This window comes from Salvelinus sp. IW2-2015, unplaced genomic scaffold, assembly GCF_002910315.2.
Source record: "Salvelinus sp. IW2-2015 unplaced genomic scaffold, ASM291031v2 Un_scaffold1141, whole genome shotgun sequence".
Classification (NCBI taxonomy): Eukaryota; Metazoa; Chordata; class Actinopteri; order Salmoniformes; family Salmonidae; genus Salvelinus; species Salvelinus sp. IW2-2015.
In genome coordinates this window covers 1-16,422 of record NW_019942752.1, presented here as the reverse complement: position 1 = coordinate 16,422, position 16,422 = coordinate 1, and the positions used below count along the sequence as shown (strand labels likewise).

At 43.7% G+C, this 16,422-nt stretch overlaps 1 protein-coding gene across 1 annotated transcript; it reads right to left on the bottom strand.

Moving 5' to 3' along the window:
• Nucleotides 1-815: 815 nt before the first annotated feature.
• Nucleotides 816-4,396, bottom strand: LOC112069883 (cystatin-like). The gene is made up of 3 exons (XM_024137273.2): nucleotides 4,092-4,396; nucleotides 1,590-1,691; nucleotides 816-1,122 (listed from the first exon to the last, which is right to left on the bottom strand). Exons 1-3 carry the CDS (start codon nucleotides 4,299-4,301, stop codon nucleotides 1,042-1,044), a joined length of 393 nt encoding a protein of 130 aa, XP_023993041.1. The 5' UTR covers nucleotides 4,302-4,396; the 3' UTR covers nucleotides 816-1,041.
• Nucleotides 4,397-16,422: the final 12,026 nt, after the last annotated feature.

Sequence of the window (16,422 nt, the reverse complement as noted above, 5' to 3'; positions counted from 1 at the left end):
TGTCCTACTTTTCTTGAATGTCAGGCTGAAAAAATATCAAAAATAGCCTAATTTGAATGAGTCTGTAGTCTTGTATGAAGCCAAGACACTAAAACCACCATTGTGTATAACCAATTTAAGCACGATTTCAGTTATTTGCCAAGCATTAGGCATCACTGACAGTTAAGCAGTTATTCAGAGCACTGCAGTAGACTGATTTATCACAAGCCAATTACCTCCACTAAATGGTACCCCCTGTATATATAGCCTTGCTATTGTTATTTTACTGTTGCTCTTTAAATGTTTTTCAAACTGCATTGTTGGTTAGGGGCTTGTAAGCATTTCACTGTAAGGTTTACACCTGTTTTTGGCACATTAGACAAATTCAATGTCAAGTCACAGCTATAGCTTGCATACAAACACTTCCTAAGAGTAATACTAAGTGATAATGCCCAAGGGGGTTGTGGTATATTGGCCATATAACACAAATCTGAGGTGCCTTATTGCTATTAATAACTAGCTACCAACGTAATTAGACCAGTAAAAATAAGTTATAGCCTGATACACCACGGCTGTCAGCCAATCAGCATTCAGGGCACCAACCACCCAGTTTATAATACTGCATAAATAGCCAACACCTTTTCAGTAGTCCCTTCTGACCTATTTAGAGGTTGTGATGGACAACCTCCATGTTGAATGCATGAGCCTTTTTAACATTGGTCTGTCCTGTGAATCATTGGGCGGGTGACTGAACGTTATATTTATCAACATTTAACTATTTTCACAAAATAATAGGCCTAAGATTTGTTCATCTGGCAACAAAATAGAACCACATGTAAATATAACAAACCAGGTTTTATTTAGTTACACTGTTGCATAGCGCTTACAAACCATCATCAACACAGCAGTTCTTATTTTAAGTGCTATATTGGTGTGGGAATGCAATAAGTAGGAAAATGAGTTGGATTCTCTGAATAGATCATAGATGAGGTAGATCTGCTTAGGTAAGACTAACACCACTGGTAATAAATATTAACTGGGTAGACTAGACAATTGAAGTCTTTACTCCTCGCAGGCTTGCTTGATCAACTGGAGCGCTCCCAGCCAGGGGCGGCTCCACACCTCAAAGGTGCACTGGTAGGTCTGAGGAAACAGGAAGCAACACGAGTTGGTATGGTCACACATTCAGCAGCATAACACCTGACAAAAGGTTTGTTGGACATTGCATCTGACTGCCTGAGCTACAAATCACATTGCATCATAAACAATTTTATTATTTGTAGAGTAGACAGACAAAATGTACCCACAATGAATCATGGTTTTGATGCTCTCAAACACTGCCAACAGACATTCATCTATAGAAATCTCACCTGAAACTTCCCTTTGCAAACAAAGCAATTTGTAACAAAATCAATACTGAAATGGGTAACACGTTACAAGTAGGATTTATTAACGGTTTATAAGTAGTTTATTAGTTACCAATGTGTTGACTGTTTGTAACAGGTTATAAACTAAAAATGGACCATTCTTAAGCTGTACATATAGGAAGCGCTGAAGTGCCAGTGTTAACACAAACAGATCTGGGACCAGACTAGCCTTGTGGTCCTTACCGCAGCTGGGACCTGATGCATGGCGCAGTCCTTCACGCCTCCCTTCCTGCACAGGGTCCTGGCCATCTGCACTGTGAAGATGTACTTCATCCCAGCTACCACCTGTAAGCAGAGGATGGTCATCACTTCAGACATAGAAATCACCCATCTTGAATGAGGAACCTGTTCTAGTGATTAATTTATGAATACAGAAGACCAAAGCTCAATGACTGAGTCGCATCTCCTGCAACCGAACCGATACGACCAGCCGGCTTGGGTAGCAACCTTATTTTTGTGACATTACTACATCTCGTGGAAGAAAGAAATCTTACCAAAATAAAGTTAGTGTGTCAAATGTCTATCAATAATTGACTGTTGGTAACCCGTATAAAAAGTGACAATGCCCTCGAAGCCAGTGTTGAGGATATATTGGCATGGTTGCCGGCCCTCGACGAACCCCTGTGCCATTATATCCTCCAAACACCGGCTTCCCAGGCATTAGCACTTAATGCATGCGGTAGAAATACCCTTCAAGCCAAGCTAAGGCCTATTCAACAACGCCATTGTATAAAGTAGCTACGGTGTATTCCTAAATTAACCAGACGTTAGAGCGCCGTCTGGGCGTTCATAAATGCAGTGTCGTCAGATTGTCCATGTAATTCAGAGGGTGTTGCTGTGAGCAGGGTTGATCCAAGCATTCAGACCTTACAATAGCAGTCATGCACCCAGGTTAACATCTCGACCACACCGACAGCATCTAGATGTGCGCAACAAGTTACATTCACTTTCTACCATTTGTAGAGCCATCAACGCATACGTTCAATAAATACAAATATGCACCACACATGCAGCGTTCCATTGGAAATGACCACCAAAATGCAATTAGATTGTTATGGGTGTATAATGGCACAGTGATGCCATCTGTTGGTAAATGTTCATTACTGCAAGTCGAGTGTTTATACCGGTGTGCTGAGATACCCGGAGGTAAATTGGCAAATGTACTTGAAACAAGACGGTTACTCGCGATACAAATCGCTCCGTCCTCGTCATTGCAACATTCAAAAGACAATTGTCGGTGCGATATAACCTTGTAAGTTGGTTAGCTTGCCTAGCTACTTTCCGGAGAACTCAAATTAGCCTCCGCGCGCTACGCACCTTCACTTGAGATCCATTTTACTGGCCTCGTAATTAAGCAAGTGTAACAGTACTTGTTCTGACGTTTCCTTTGCGAAAATTCGTGCTCCTAACCACATGTCATTGATCAGAGAATGACACTGAAGATCGTGGATCTGAAGAAAATGAAAATCTGGTGTTTGCAAGTTATATTTATATGAACGGCCTGCACACACTATTGTATAGAGATAAGCTCATTGAGGTAAAGTTATACAATAATTTTCACTTCCTTAAATTAAGCAAACCCGAGATCACGAAACCCTTGTATTTGTCATTAATGGTAGGCAGAGGCACACGCCAACATGAAATGGAACTAAGCATTAGTGGGTGTTAATGAGTGATGCCAGAGTAGAGTAAAGTAGGGAATGATCTCTTGATAAAAGCAGGAACTTGACATTTCTGTCCTGCTAAGTCATTTGAAATGTAACGAACACTGTTTGGGGTGTGGCGAGGGGAAATGTATGGAGTATGTTCATCAAATAAGTAAAAGTAGAAAACACCCAAAAATGTCTTTATAGTAGTAACTTTAAAATGTTTTACGCCACTGCCTAGCAGAGTTGGTCAGCTGTCCTCATGTTTAGAGCGTTGATGACTGTTGCTGGCAACAAACTGGGTTTTGGGCGACGTTTACTGACACCGGTCCTATTCGACAGGTGTCGTACATTAACTAAAACATTGACCATTCTGCCGCATTCAGAATAGATGAAGTGCGTTAATAAATTCACTGGTCTATATTAAGATATTTCAACCGTGGAAATGTAAGAAATTGTATAAGATACTGGTAACTTGTTTTAACCACTTCTCAACATAAGCTATAACTTGGCACAACATCCACCCATCCCCCACTATACCCCCACTTTTGTACCTTGTTAAGTAACCACAGACCCACATACTCAACCCTCCCCCATGAATAGGACTCTGTTAAAACAGATGCATATGCATTATGCTCAAGGATGAGACTATAAGACAATGAACTGTGGGAAGGGCCAATGGAAACGTCGACATCAGGCCGAACAGGATTACCCACGACCCAGATCGACCAATCGGAAGGCCAGACTTCAAGATCAACCTACTTTGCTAGTTGTCTATATAATCTGTATGTACTGTGTAGAGCGGCCTCTTCTCCGACGATTCCATAAGAATTAGACAGAAAGGGGCCGTGCACGTTTTTGCCTGATATCTTTACACTTHAATAAAACGGCCTTATTATAAAATTATCCACCTCGTCCTATGTCTCCACTTGTTCTCCTGTCTCAAGTAAACGTTTTATCAACAGAAACTATGCTACACAATGAATGACCAACATTGTGTCTTCTTTACACTGATAAAAATATTTATAAAAGAACTGACCTGTTTCTGAGCTTTGACAACCTTGGCCACCTGCCAAACATACGGGTCGTTTGTTCCCTTGTTGTATTCGGCCACCGCGAACTTCAGCGCGTCTCTGGTAGCGGGGTCGTTCATATCTGCGTCCACGAGGCCCCCCGGTATCCCATCGGCGCTCGTCACGATGAATGCCACCGCGAGCAAAGGAACGACGATCTTCCAATTCATGAGCATTTTCCCGTCTGATATCGGTCTTTATTGCAACTCCGATCGTATCTAGTAACGTTACACCACAACAAATCCTCGCCTCCGACGACTTTTATATGAACGTGTTGAGGTCACTTCTGATTGTTGAGGGGTGGGGCTTGATTCTGATTCCACTAATCACTTCAATTAAAAACCTAACGCCTCCATCACACCGAGAGTGAGCATTTGCGCCACATGGGAAGTAGCATCGTCTACTGTGCAACAAAAGTTAACCATTCACCTTCTGCTACCATTTCTGTCAAACCAGTTTAGAGTGGCATACCCCGTTTTATTTGCTTGGTTGTAGGCTACAGATATATAACTCATAATGGAAGTATATTACGAAATGAGAGCCTGCACAGCAATGGATTTCTTAAAAAATAAATTCTCTGTTTTTATATAAGTGACGCTAAACTAAATAGGACTAGGCTTTATCGGCTATTATTGACTTTAGGGAAGATTGGTTATTTATACATTCTAGCATTAAGCCCACTGTTAGACCACAGTTACAAGTTACCAGTGTCTTTGACATTAGACAGTGGTTACATGGGGCTAGGCTATATTCGTGACTTGACTTCTGTGCTTGTTATATGTCAATGGCCTCAAGTTATTGATGACACAAACCTGAGAAATGAAATTAGAATGAATAATTGTATTTTCTTATCATCACTGCGGACATATGTCAATAGTTTAGTGAAATMGTGCTTTCAAGACAACTGAGAACTCGGGAARAAAACGAYYTCAAAACATGTCAGTGATCTTCAAGTCGGAACTTCTGAGCTCTAGAAAGATGCGTGAGGTCCTGACTTCGAATTCCGAGTTGGATCACCGTTCAAAAATATTTTTCCCAATCGGAACTCGTTTGTCCCGAGTTCCCAGTCTTCTTGAAAGCACTGAAGTCGGAGATTAACGAGTTCACAGTTGATTTGAACGCGACAAACGTCCAGACTTCAATCACTGACGCACAGACAGGAGCGCACTTTGGAACTGCAAGACTCTTGAGTAACCATGCAGACTATTGAAGTTCTGAAGTGAGTAGTTCTTTATGTGGATAAATAGGGCGTATTTAATCAAACCATTGCGTAAGAGTATATTCATCGCCTATAGATGTGATTAAGACTAAAGAGGTCAATGGAACGCAGACAGTCGGGAGAGAAGAAGGACGGCGGTTTGGCGGAGCACGTTCAACAAACAAAGTAGATATTCGTCAAATCATGATCACAGTTGTCTGGAACAGCTGGTGGTGTCCTGCCCGGCCGGGCACTTCATCCCTATAATAGTCCTACTCTTAGCAGTGTTGTCTATGAGTTGCTGTTTGACCCCAGGCCTCTCTCTCATTCTCTCCCCCCAGAATGAGGAGGTGATGGGTTGGAGGCCCGGTCAGTCCGCCACAGGAGGCCTGGACTGGAGGTGGTGCCAGCGTACCTTCCAAGACCTTGAGGAGGTTCTCTAACAACTGGAGGTGCTCTTCACCCTGGGTCCCTGCGTGCTCCTCCTCCTCCGTGAATCCTTCCTCCCCAAGGAGCTGTACGAGGTCAACATGGAGAAGGTATTACTAGCCGACGGTGACCAGAGCCTCCATCTCCTCCTGCCTTATGTAGCTCTTCCGCACGCTCTTCATGGCCAGCCTGTTGTCTGACGCTAAACCTGTCCGGCACAGGGCCATGGTTCTGGCCCATAGGGACTGTGGCGTTGGGTGGTTCCAGCCCAAACTGGATGTTAAGGTCCCCACGCGGGTGAAGAGACAAGTTACTGCTCTGTCTTGTGTCTCTGGGTCTGGGCCCTCTCTGGGAGGAGGGCAGACTGACTGGCAGGATTATGTCTGGTTTCAGGACCCACATGGCAATCAAAGGCAAGTGACAATGAAAGGATTCCCAACCACAGCCATCAGTTTGAGAGATGACAGGAGGCCAGTGATCCAAAAACGTTTCAGAGTAGGAGTGTGATCTAGGGAGAAAGCTCAGGATGAACTGAAAGTCATTGACAGCCACCATACTGAATCAATTCCTGCCAATTTGCGTTGTACTATCCTTTGCTATTTATTTTTAGAATGGATCTGTTTTGTATCGACTATGCTGCCATATGAATTAGGCCTCTGAGGACATTAAAGGTTGGTCTAATTCACTTATCGGAGGCATTTTGTTATCCGTCTATTTGAGGATAAAGTTAGCCTAATTCAGAGAGATGTGAAGTTTGAAATTCAGTTCCTAATAAATGGGGGTTTGTTATGACTACAACCATTCAAACTAGTAGTTTAAAAATGATCAATTTAAACGTGGTGTACATTACATCTTTATCAATGTATTATTCATTTTTTATCTCTATGATTTTTGTGCCATATGGCCCAAGCGCTGATTCTATGGAATCAGGGTTCCCTGTCTATAAAACCTGCTGATCTAAAAGGCTCTAAACTGTGGATCTGAGTCTGAAGTCAGTTGACCTTTTTACGTCACAACAAGAACTAACATTTATGGAAGAGGGTACCTGATCCTAGATCAAGAACTGACGATTTGTGACTAACAGACCCAGAGGTGTTGACCGAGCGGATTGACAGTATACACCATACCCCTCTTCTCTCTGGTCAGGGATGAACTCTCTCTGTAAACCCTGAGCCCCAGTCCAGGACGACTCTCTTCTCTGTAACCCGAGCCCAAGTCCAGGAACGACTCTCTCTCTGTAACCCTGAGCCCGGTCCAGGGACGACTCTCTCTCTGTAACCCTGAGCCCAGTCCCAGGAACGACTCTCTCTCTGTAACCACCGTGAGCCGCTCCAGGGATCGACTCTCTCTCTGTAACCCTGAGCCCAGTCCAGGAACGACTCTCTCTCGCTGGCTAACCCTGAGCCAGTCCAGGGACATTCTCTCTCTGTAACCCTGAGTCCAGTCCAGGACGACTCTCTCTCTGTAACCCTGAAGCCAGTCCAGGGAACGACTCTCTCTCTGTAACCCTGGAGCCCAAGTCTAGGGACATTCTTCTCTCTGTAACCCTGAGCCCGGTCCAAGGGACGACTCCTCTCTCTGTAAACCCTGAGGCAGTCAGGGACGACTCTTCCTCTCATGTAACCCGAGCCCAGTCAGGGACAACTCTCTCTCTTAACCCTGAAGCCCAGTCCCCAGGGACCATTCTCTCTCTGGTAACGCCTGAAGTCCAAGTCCAGGGACGACTCCTCTCTCTGTAACCCTGAGCCCATCCAGGAACATTCTCTCTCTGTTAACCGCTGACCCAAGTCCAGGTACTATGTTTCTATAGAGGTTTTAATATGAATGAACTGCATCACTGTACAGAATGATTGTATATGAATATGTTGTCTGGTGTAGCTTGGGTTAATATGTGCTGTACTGAAAAGCAGTGATTGGCTGCTTTTGACTGTATATAGCATACTAAGTTACTTTGTGCACTCGTATACCTACTTGTCCATTCTGGGTTGTACCATTGTTGAGAAATGTATTGGTTTTTCAATTGTTTAAAATGTTTTTCTGAAACAATCTTTTTGGAAATATACTAAGTACTGTAATGTAAATCTAAGCCTGGATCATAAATTATAGAGGTTTCAATTTGAATTTACACATTTTTGCAGCATACATAGGTCAAAGTCTTGTGAGTTATTGACTTGGTATGTTTAATTTGGTTTAATTTCTTTATTTGGATCATCATAAGCTGGAAGCCTTAGTGACTGCTAGTCTCCTGGGGTCCCACAGAAAATTCATCATGGTTTTCCTGGAAATAGAATAGGCTAAATCTAAGGACTTAGACTAAAAAGCCAATGGAACATACATTGAAGTATATTTAAGTAAAAGAACTCCTCTTCACCTGGTTGTCTAGGGTTTTAATTGAAAGGAAAACCCACAGACCACTTTGCCCTCTGTAGAATGAGTTTGACATCCCCTGCCTTACAAGGGTCGTCAATAATAGACATGATTACAGCAGTATTTCCCATTATTGCAACGAGAGAAGAACAGACCATCTGTGAATTGAAGGCTGTTTTCACACAGTTGGTTGTGCAATCTGGAAAGACATTTGTAATCTGTAATTGGAAAGTGCTGATATTTTCATTTTTTGATTACAGTATTGGTCCATTATGTTGACTGTATAGGCCTTTAAATATTAAACCAACAAATCACTGAGCATGATCATATTGGCCAAGTGGTTAAATCACTGATTGAAACCAAAAGTATTTACCTGATAATCAGACAGTCTTCTGACTTTATCAAATAGAATTAACATTTAAAATGTTTTTAGTACAGAAGCTTACAATTCCAAGCTGGTAAGTGTTATCAAAGTTCTGCCCAGTCCCTGTTGGTTTTTTCTTCCAGGCACTTGCAGGAAGTGGGAGAGTCGACATCTTGGTATTCCATCAACTTCTACAACTTCTCCACCTTCCTTCACAAACTGAGCAGGTCGTCAGCCAGGAGTGTGGCTCCTCGAAGGCAGCGAAGTGGCCCATCCTCGGGGCATGTAAGAGTAGGAGTAGATGTTCCTGAACCTGTCTCTGGCCCCGACGACTGGGGCACGTGCATTAGCTCGTTGGGAACGAAGCCAGGCCTGTTAGCACATACCCCCAAGTCATGAGGACAGGAGAGAACAGGTTAACAAACACCAGCCACACATTTACCATTTTTAGTCATAAGCAGGACACTCCATTTTAGCAGTGGTTCTCTGCCAATCAGTGCGATTCACTAAAGTAGGGAGAAAAACAACACACCTGGAACATCCTCAATATTGGGAGCCTGTTATCAATAACACAAAGCAAAGCATGATCATGGGGTTCAATCCCGCAAGGATCAATAAAACTACAAAAATGTACTATAGGCGTCCCCCTTGGCATGTTATTATTAAATAGCGTCTTATTAGGTCTGTGGTTATTTTAGGACAGCCCCGTGTCATATTAAACTGACAGCCATGTAGGAACAGCCGGTTCATATTAAATTGGACAGGCCCTGTAGGAACACCGGTGTGCCATATTAAACCTGGGACCAGGCCTGTAGGAACAGCCCGGTCATATTTAAAACGCTGGACAGGACCCTGTAGGAACAGCCCGTGTCCATATTAAAATGGACAGGTCCCTGTAGGAACCGTGTCATTTAAACTGACAGGCCCTGTAGGAACAGCCCGTGTCATATTAAACTGGACAGGCCCCCTGTAGGAAACAGCCGGTGTCATATTAAACTGGAACAACCCTTGTAGGAACAAGCCCGTGTCCTACTTAAACTGGCAGACCCCTGTAGGAACAGCCCGTGTCAATATTAAACTGGACAGACCCTGTAGAAACAGCCAGTGTCATATTAAACTGGACCAGGCCTGTAGCGAAAAGCCCGTGTCATATTAAACTGGACAGACCCTGTAGGAAAACAGCCCGTGTCAAAATAAACTGGACAGGCCCTGTAGGAATCAGCCGTGTCATATTAAACTGGACAGACCCTGTAGGAACAGCCCGTGTCATATTTAAAACTGGAAACAGGCCCTGTAAGTTAAGCCCGTGTCATATTAAATTGGACAGGCCCCTGTAGGAACAGCCCGTGTCATACTGGACCATATGAACACCACAACATACAAACTCACTTTATTATCCAGTCTGTTGTCCAATGTTTGGTCTTTATTCTCCTTGTAGAACCTCATGGAAGGAACACGATGGAGCCGGTGGTCAGTAGATCAGAAATGTTTGGTCAGCAGGTCGTCCAGGGTGAACTTCCTAAAGGAGCAGAACCAGGCTTTTCTCAATGAAACCAATCAACAGCCCCGGGTTTTAATTCCATTCTCCAATAAAACACTTTTTTCAGTTGTAAATGTTTATCTACCGGTGTGCACTTGATGAATAGAACAAAGGTAGTCCATCTTTCAGTTTGTGATTTTCCCATTGGTGTCAAGTGAATTGGACTGTGGAATGGGTGCTACCAAAGGCAAACATGTTCCATGCAAATAGATTAGGCATCATTGGTTTTTGCTGGCGACAAATAAAGTTGTATTGAATGTTTACCTTAAACAGTTTTTGGCAGATTCTGACCCATTATTTGATAAGAGTAAATTTGGATGGGACAGCCAAATATAATTTTACCCCCCTAAAAAGTAATATATTTCTCCCCTCACAACCCAAAGTAAACAAGCTGAACTGTAGCTTGTACCTCTCCAGCCCCCCCATCTTCCAAGTCACTGGTTGTCTGAAGTCAATGTCCAGGTTGAAAACTTTCTCCAGTATGTAAGCAGCCGGACTACTGGAGAGTCATCAGTCCACAACTGCAGGGGGGGACATTTCACAATATGATTAGAAACGACTACACAGCTAAACTATCAGAGGTCTGTGGTGTCCGTGCATTTATTTATTTTTTACCAGGGAAGTCATACTGAAACCATGGTCTCTTTTACAGCTTCTGAAATATACAAATACAACACAAAATATAATAAAGAAAAAACAAGATCATAAAAACCACATTCATTGGTAATAAAGGTCATCACAGCCAGAAGCATACCACCCTGCATACCCTGTTGGCTTTGCTTTCTTGAAGCTAAGGCAAGGGTCGGTCCTTGGTCAGTCCCTGGATGGGAAGTACCAGATTGCTGCTGGAAGTGGGTGTTTGGAGGCCAGTAGGAGGCACTATTTCCTCTGGTCTGAAAAAATATCCCAATGCCCCAAGGGCAGTGATTTGAACACTGCCCTGTGGGGTATGGGTGCCGTCTTCGGTGGGAACGTAACGGGTGTCCTGTACTCCTCCTGAGGTCATTAAAGATCCCATGGCACTTATCGTAAGAGTAGGGGTGGTTTAACCCCTGGTGTCCTGGCTAAATTCCCAATCTGGCCCTCAAACCATCATGTCACCTAATATCCCCAGTTTTATAATTGGGGCTCATTCATCCCCTCCTCTCCCCTGTAACTATTCCCCAAAGGTCGTTGCTGCAAATGAGAAACGTGTTCTCAGTCAACTTAACGCTGGTTAAAATAACGGTAATAAATAAATAAAAAATCACTCAGCTTTCCTGAAAATCTGCCCTAAAGAGGCACAAAACATAATGGAAAAACATTTTGAAGATAGTTTCTTAGAAACATTATTTGTGGAACAAAAATCCTGCATGAGAGCACCAGCTGTTCCAGAGGACCAGCTTACGGTATGTTTTTGTCACATCTATATTTTCAATTTGTTTTCTATAACATTGAATGTGGGGTTTTTAGAACAGTAGCGTATGGAAAAAAATTCCAAGTTTTATATTTAACCTAACTTTACACATCTTTTGCGACTGTGGTTCCAGACGACTGGTGATCATGCTCTCAGTTGCCGATGTGAGTAAAGACCCTTTTAAAACAGGTCAACATTCACAAGGCCGCCAGGGCCAGACGGACTACCAGGACGTGTACTCAGAGCATGCGCTGACAACCGGCAAGTGTCTTCACTTGATAATTTTTCAACCGCTCCCTGCCGAGTCTAAATACCTACACGTTTCAAGCAGACTCGCCAAAAGTCCCTGTGCCCAAGAACAGCCAAGGTAACCTGCCAAATGACCTACCGACCATAGCACTCCACATCTGTAACGTTTTTTAACCCGTTACATGCAGCCTGGTCCTAGGAACAATTGAGGAAGCCTCTGAATTAGCAGCGAGTGATCAACAGTATCAAAAGCCTTTGACATGTCATTGAAGAGGGCAAGCACAATGTTGCCTTCATTCCAGACAGTTTTAACCACATCATTTATAACTAGGGATGCAGAAGAGTTAGTGCTATGAACCTGGTCTAAAACCCACTTATTTCAACTTTAAAAAATACATTTCAAAGACAACAAGATCTTTAGGATTCTAATACCTTTAGCTAGGCAAGAAAGTTTAGAAATAGGCCATAATGATTTAGGGCAGCAATGGTCACCACATTTGAAAGGTTGGAGTACATGGGCCCGTCTTCCTAAACCTTTGGGTGGGCCCAGTACCAAGATATAAATCGTCAGGTAAAAGATCAGCCATGCAAGGGGGACAGAGAGCTGGCAAGCAAATCTGGATCAAGCATATCACCAGGTGTGTGGTGGTGGTGTTAGGAGTACTACAGACCGATGTAAAAAAACTGACCAACAAAGCAGTCCATTCATGCTCAAACAACAAGCCTGGGAGTTGTGGGTCATCAAAAACGCCAGGTGAATATCGGTTAATAATAAAGCTGTGACATTTTCTCACCAGCGGAGTCTGGCTTGGTTGCCCTGGATGTGCAGGTAGCCATCTTCTTGATGATTCTCATAGATGTCCTTTCCTGAAACCTACTGAAACCAAACAGCTTCTTGGACATCCTCCGGGTGAACCCAACCAGCCCAGGGCACGTAGCGGCCAAATCAGGATGGAAAACAAGGACACCGAACCCCCTCAGTTTGCTAGTTAAACATGTTTGAGGTGGATGACCCTTCACAACACCTACACAGTAGCACAGGAAGAGAAGATAAGAGTGTGGTCATCCAACAGAAGAAATCTTTCTGCTGATGGTTACAGTGTTTGATGTTCTGAAAGACATTTCTTCTGTGTACACTAAATGTCGCCCGTGACCCCTAGCGTTTCCCAAAACTCAGTCCTGGGGACCACAAGGGGGACACGTTGTGGTTTTTCCTTTGCTTCTTAATTAAAAAATACTCAAAACTTGATGAAGTTAAATCAGCTGTGTAGTGCTGTTAAGCAGCACCAAAATGTGAAACACCTTGGGTTCCCCGGGAGAGAGATTGGGATAGCGCCACCCTAACCCTTCCATAATTTCAGATATGAACAGTTTCTGGATATGGTTACAATCAGTGTATATGGTGGGCAATTCCACCATAATTGTTCCCCACAACAGATCAACAATATCAAAAGTGTTTGAGTTCCCAAGGGGAAGGACTAGAAAGAAGAGAATGGGGCCGGCTGTCTGTTATTTTTTTTAATTAAGTTCAGTTAAGAACACATTCTTATTTACAGGGGCTAACGGCCTCCCCAGCCAAACCCGGACGACGCTGGGCCCAATTGTCCTACCGCCCTATCGGAACTCCCCAATCACGACCGGTTGTGATACAGCCTGGAATCGAACAGGGTTGGTTGTATGACCGCCTTTAGCACTGAAGAATGCGGTGCTTTAGACCGTGACCAGGGTGGGTTTGTAGTGAAGCCTTTAGCAACTGAGATGCGGTGCTTTAGACCGCTGAACCAGGGTGGGTTGTAGTGACACCTTTAGCACTGAGAATGCCGTGCTTTAGACGCTGAAACCAGGGTGGTTGTAAGTGAACACCTTTAGCACTGAGATACGGTGGCTTTAGACCGCTGAACCAGGGTGGTTGTAGTGACACCTTTAGCACTGGAGATGCGGTGCTTAGTCCCGCTGAACCAGGGTGGTTGTAGTGACGCCTTTAGCACTGAGATAACGGTGCTTTAAGACCGCTGAACCAGGGGGTTTTGTAGTGACACCTTTCGCACTGAGATGCGGTGCTTTAAGTCCCGCTGAACCAGGGTGGTTGTAGTGACGCCTTTAGCACTGAGATGCGGTGCATTTAGACCCGCTGAAAGCCAGGGTGGTTTGTAGTGAAGGCCTTTTTAGCACTGAGATGGCGGGCTTTAGACCGTGACCAGGGTGGTTGTAGTGGAAGCCTTTAGCTCTGAGAATGCGGTGCTTTATGACCGCTGAACAGGGTGGTTTGTAGTGAAAGCCTTTGCACTGAGATGCGGTGCTTTAGACGCTGAACCCAGGGTGGTTGGTGACGCCTTTAGCACTGAGATGCGGTGCTTTAGAACCGCTGAACCAGGGTGGTTGTAGTGAAAGCCTTTAGCACTGAGATGCCGGTGCTTTAAGACGCTGAACAGGTGTTGTAGTGACGCCTTTAGCAACTGAGAATGCGGTGCTTTAGCCGCTGAAAACCAGGGTGTTGTAGTGACCGCCTTTAGCACTGAGATGCGGTGCTTTAGTCCGCTGAAACAAGGGTGTTGTAGTGAAGCTTTTAGCCATGAGATGCGGTGCTTAGACCGCTGAACCCTCGGGAAGTTTCTTATGGCTGCTTCCTGAGTTTTAAACCTTCTTCTAATGTACAGGTGCACAACTTTTTCCCCCATGGATTACAACTGCTGGCAACTCACTCCAGACAATGCTTACATCAATTATATCTTTAAAATCCATGAACGGGGAATGTGCAAGTGCATACTTATCTAGAAAAGAGGGAATTGTTCTTTCTCTGGCTTCATCTGGGCCATGTTAGTAGTGATGAGTGAGCCCCATGTCTCCTCCCTGCAGATAATATCTGATGAAACCCAGACGCTCCATCAGCTTGGTGGAAGACCCTCGCTGGCAGCCAGAGAGTTAAACCCTGCAGGGAGGGACACCACAGACCAGAAGAGCAGATAACATTAGTATGACACCACAGAAGACCGTAGCCCTTAACTCATATATTCCAGTATAACGTGAACTAATAGTAACTTACAAAACAGGGCTGGGTTGAAAAAGACAAAAAAAGCATGAATTAAACAAATCAGAAAATTAAAACCAAAACCTTGAATCTCCTTGGCTTGAGTGATAAAAAAAAGAGAAAAACATATTAGGTGGGATAATTTATTGCTAATTCCTAGGTTCTACAAATACTCCAGCCTGTTCCATGATGGGGTACTGTAACTTAACCCTGTTAAATTACTTGTTTGGTGTTATGATATAACGAGAATAGAGATACATAACAAGTCCACTAAGCAGAAATATATGGATATGTTCCAGCTTCAAATTCTTGCAAACAATACATATGTGACAGAAAGTTGGTTTTCCATTGCAAAAACTGGTCCTATGCCATCAACAGTTTCTTTAAGAATTGGGGTGTCCAAAACATACAGCCCCGTCTAATCTGGCCAGCGAAGGGTTTGGACCAAACTCGATATACTTTAAAATTACTTAAAACACCAAATCACAACTTATGTTTAACATGCCAAAGCAAGTGGAAGTAGAATAATTATACAAAAGTTGAAATATGAACAAAATGAAGTAAAACATTATCCTCAATCTTCTTGGTATCTGTGTATTCAAATTGCGCATGGACAAATGCAATGTTTGTCTGTAGCTTATGCTGAGCCATTACATAACCCCACCATGGGTTAACTCCTGGTTCACAACGTTGACATTAGCCCCCAAAAAAAACCGCCTCTGCCCAAACAACCACCATGCATGCTGGTCCTGCCATCCCTGCCCGGAAAATTGAAAAACCTGGGTTTAAATCCATTTAGAGCACACTTTCCTCCAGCATACCAGTGGCCATCTAAGGTGAAGCATTTGGCCACTGAAGTGGTTAACGAGGCAAACTGCAAAGTCCAAGGTCCAAGACCCTGGTTGAGGACGATGATCATGAGATGAGCTTCCCTGAGACGGGTTTCTGACATGTTGTGCAGAAATTCTTCGGTTTTGTGGCAAACCCACAGTTTTACTCAAGCTGTCCAAGGGGCTGGTCTCATACGATCCCACAGGGTGACCGAAGCCTGGGTTGTAGAGGTCCTGGGCTGGCAACGGTTAAGGTGGTTGTGGTTTGTGAGGAGGTTTGGATGTACGCCAAATTCTCTAACACAAATGTTGAGGCAGCCTTATGGTAGAGAATTAAACATTCACTCTCTGGCAACCAAGCTCCTGGTGGAACATTCCTGGTGGACATTTCCTTGCCCGTCAGCAAAGCCCAATTACACACGCCCTCAAAACTTGACATCTGCATCATTGGTTTTGGGGGGTTTGTGTGTCAATACTGCACATTTTAAGAGTGTCCTTTTAATTGTTTCTCAAACAAGGTGCCACTGTGTAATGAATCATGGCTGGTTTTTAAATCAAGTAAGTTGGAATACTGCCAACGTGCCAGGTGGGTGGATTATCCTTGGCAAATGCTCAAAGTAACAGGGATTTGTAACCTAAATTTGTGGACAACATTGAGAGAAAAATAAGCTTTTTGGAAAAATGGGTCTGGGTTATTTTATTTTCAGCTCATGAAACATGGGCCAACCCTTTGGCATGTTGCAAATTCACATTTTTTGTTCAGTGTAACATTTGTACAGTTCCTTGACTGTGTCCCAGCCGTAATATTCCCTGAAAATGAAGCTAGGCAGTCCAGTTTATTTGACGGCGAAAGGATATATATATATACATTTTCAGTGCACGCCGTTTGGACATCA

Bases quoted from the DNA above. Each gene is read 5' to 3' on its own strand.
- LOC112069883 (XM_024137273.2), bottom strand. From the start codon at position 4,301: ATGCTCATGAATTGGAAGATCGTCGTTCCTTTGCTCGCGGTGGCATTC. The intron at 1,692-4,091 runs GTCAGTTCTTTT...CTCTGCTTACAG, and splicing joins TTGTCAAAGCTCAGAAACAG to GTGGTAGCTGGGATGAAGTA. The intron at 1,123-1,589 runs GTAAGGACCACA...CTGTTTCCTCAG, and splicing joins TGCATCAGGTCCCAGCTGCG to ACCTACCAGTGCACCTTTGA.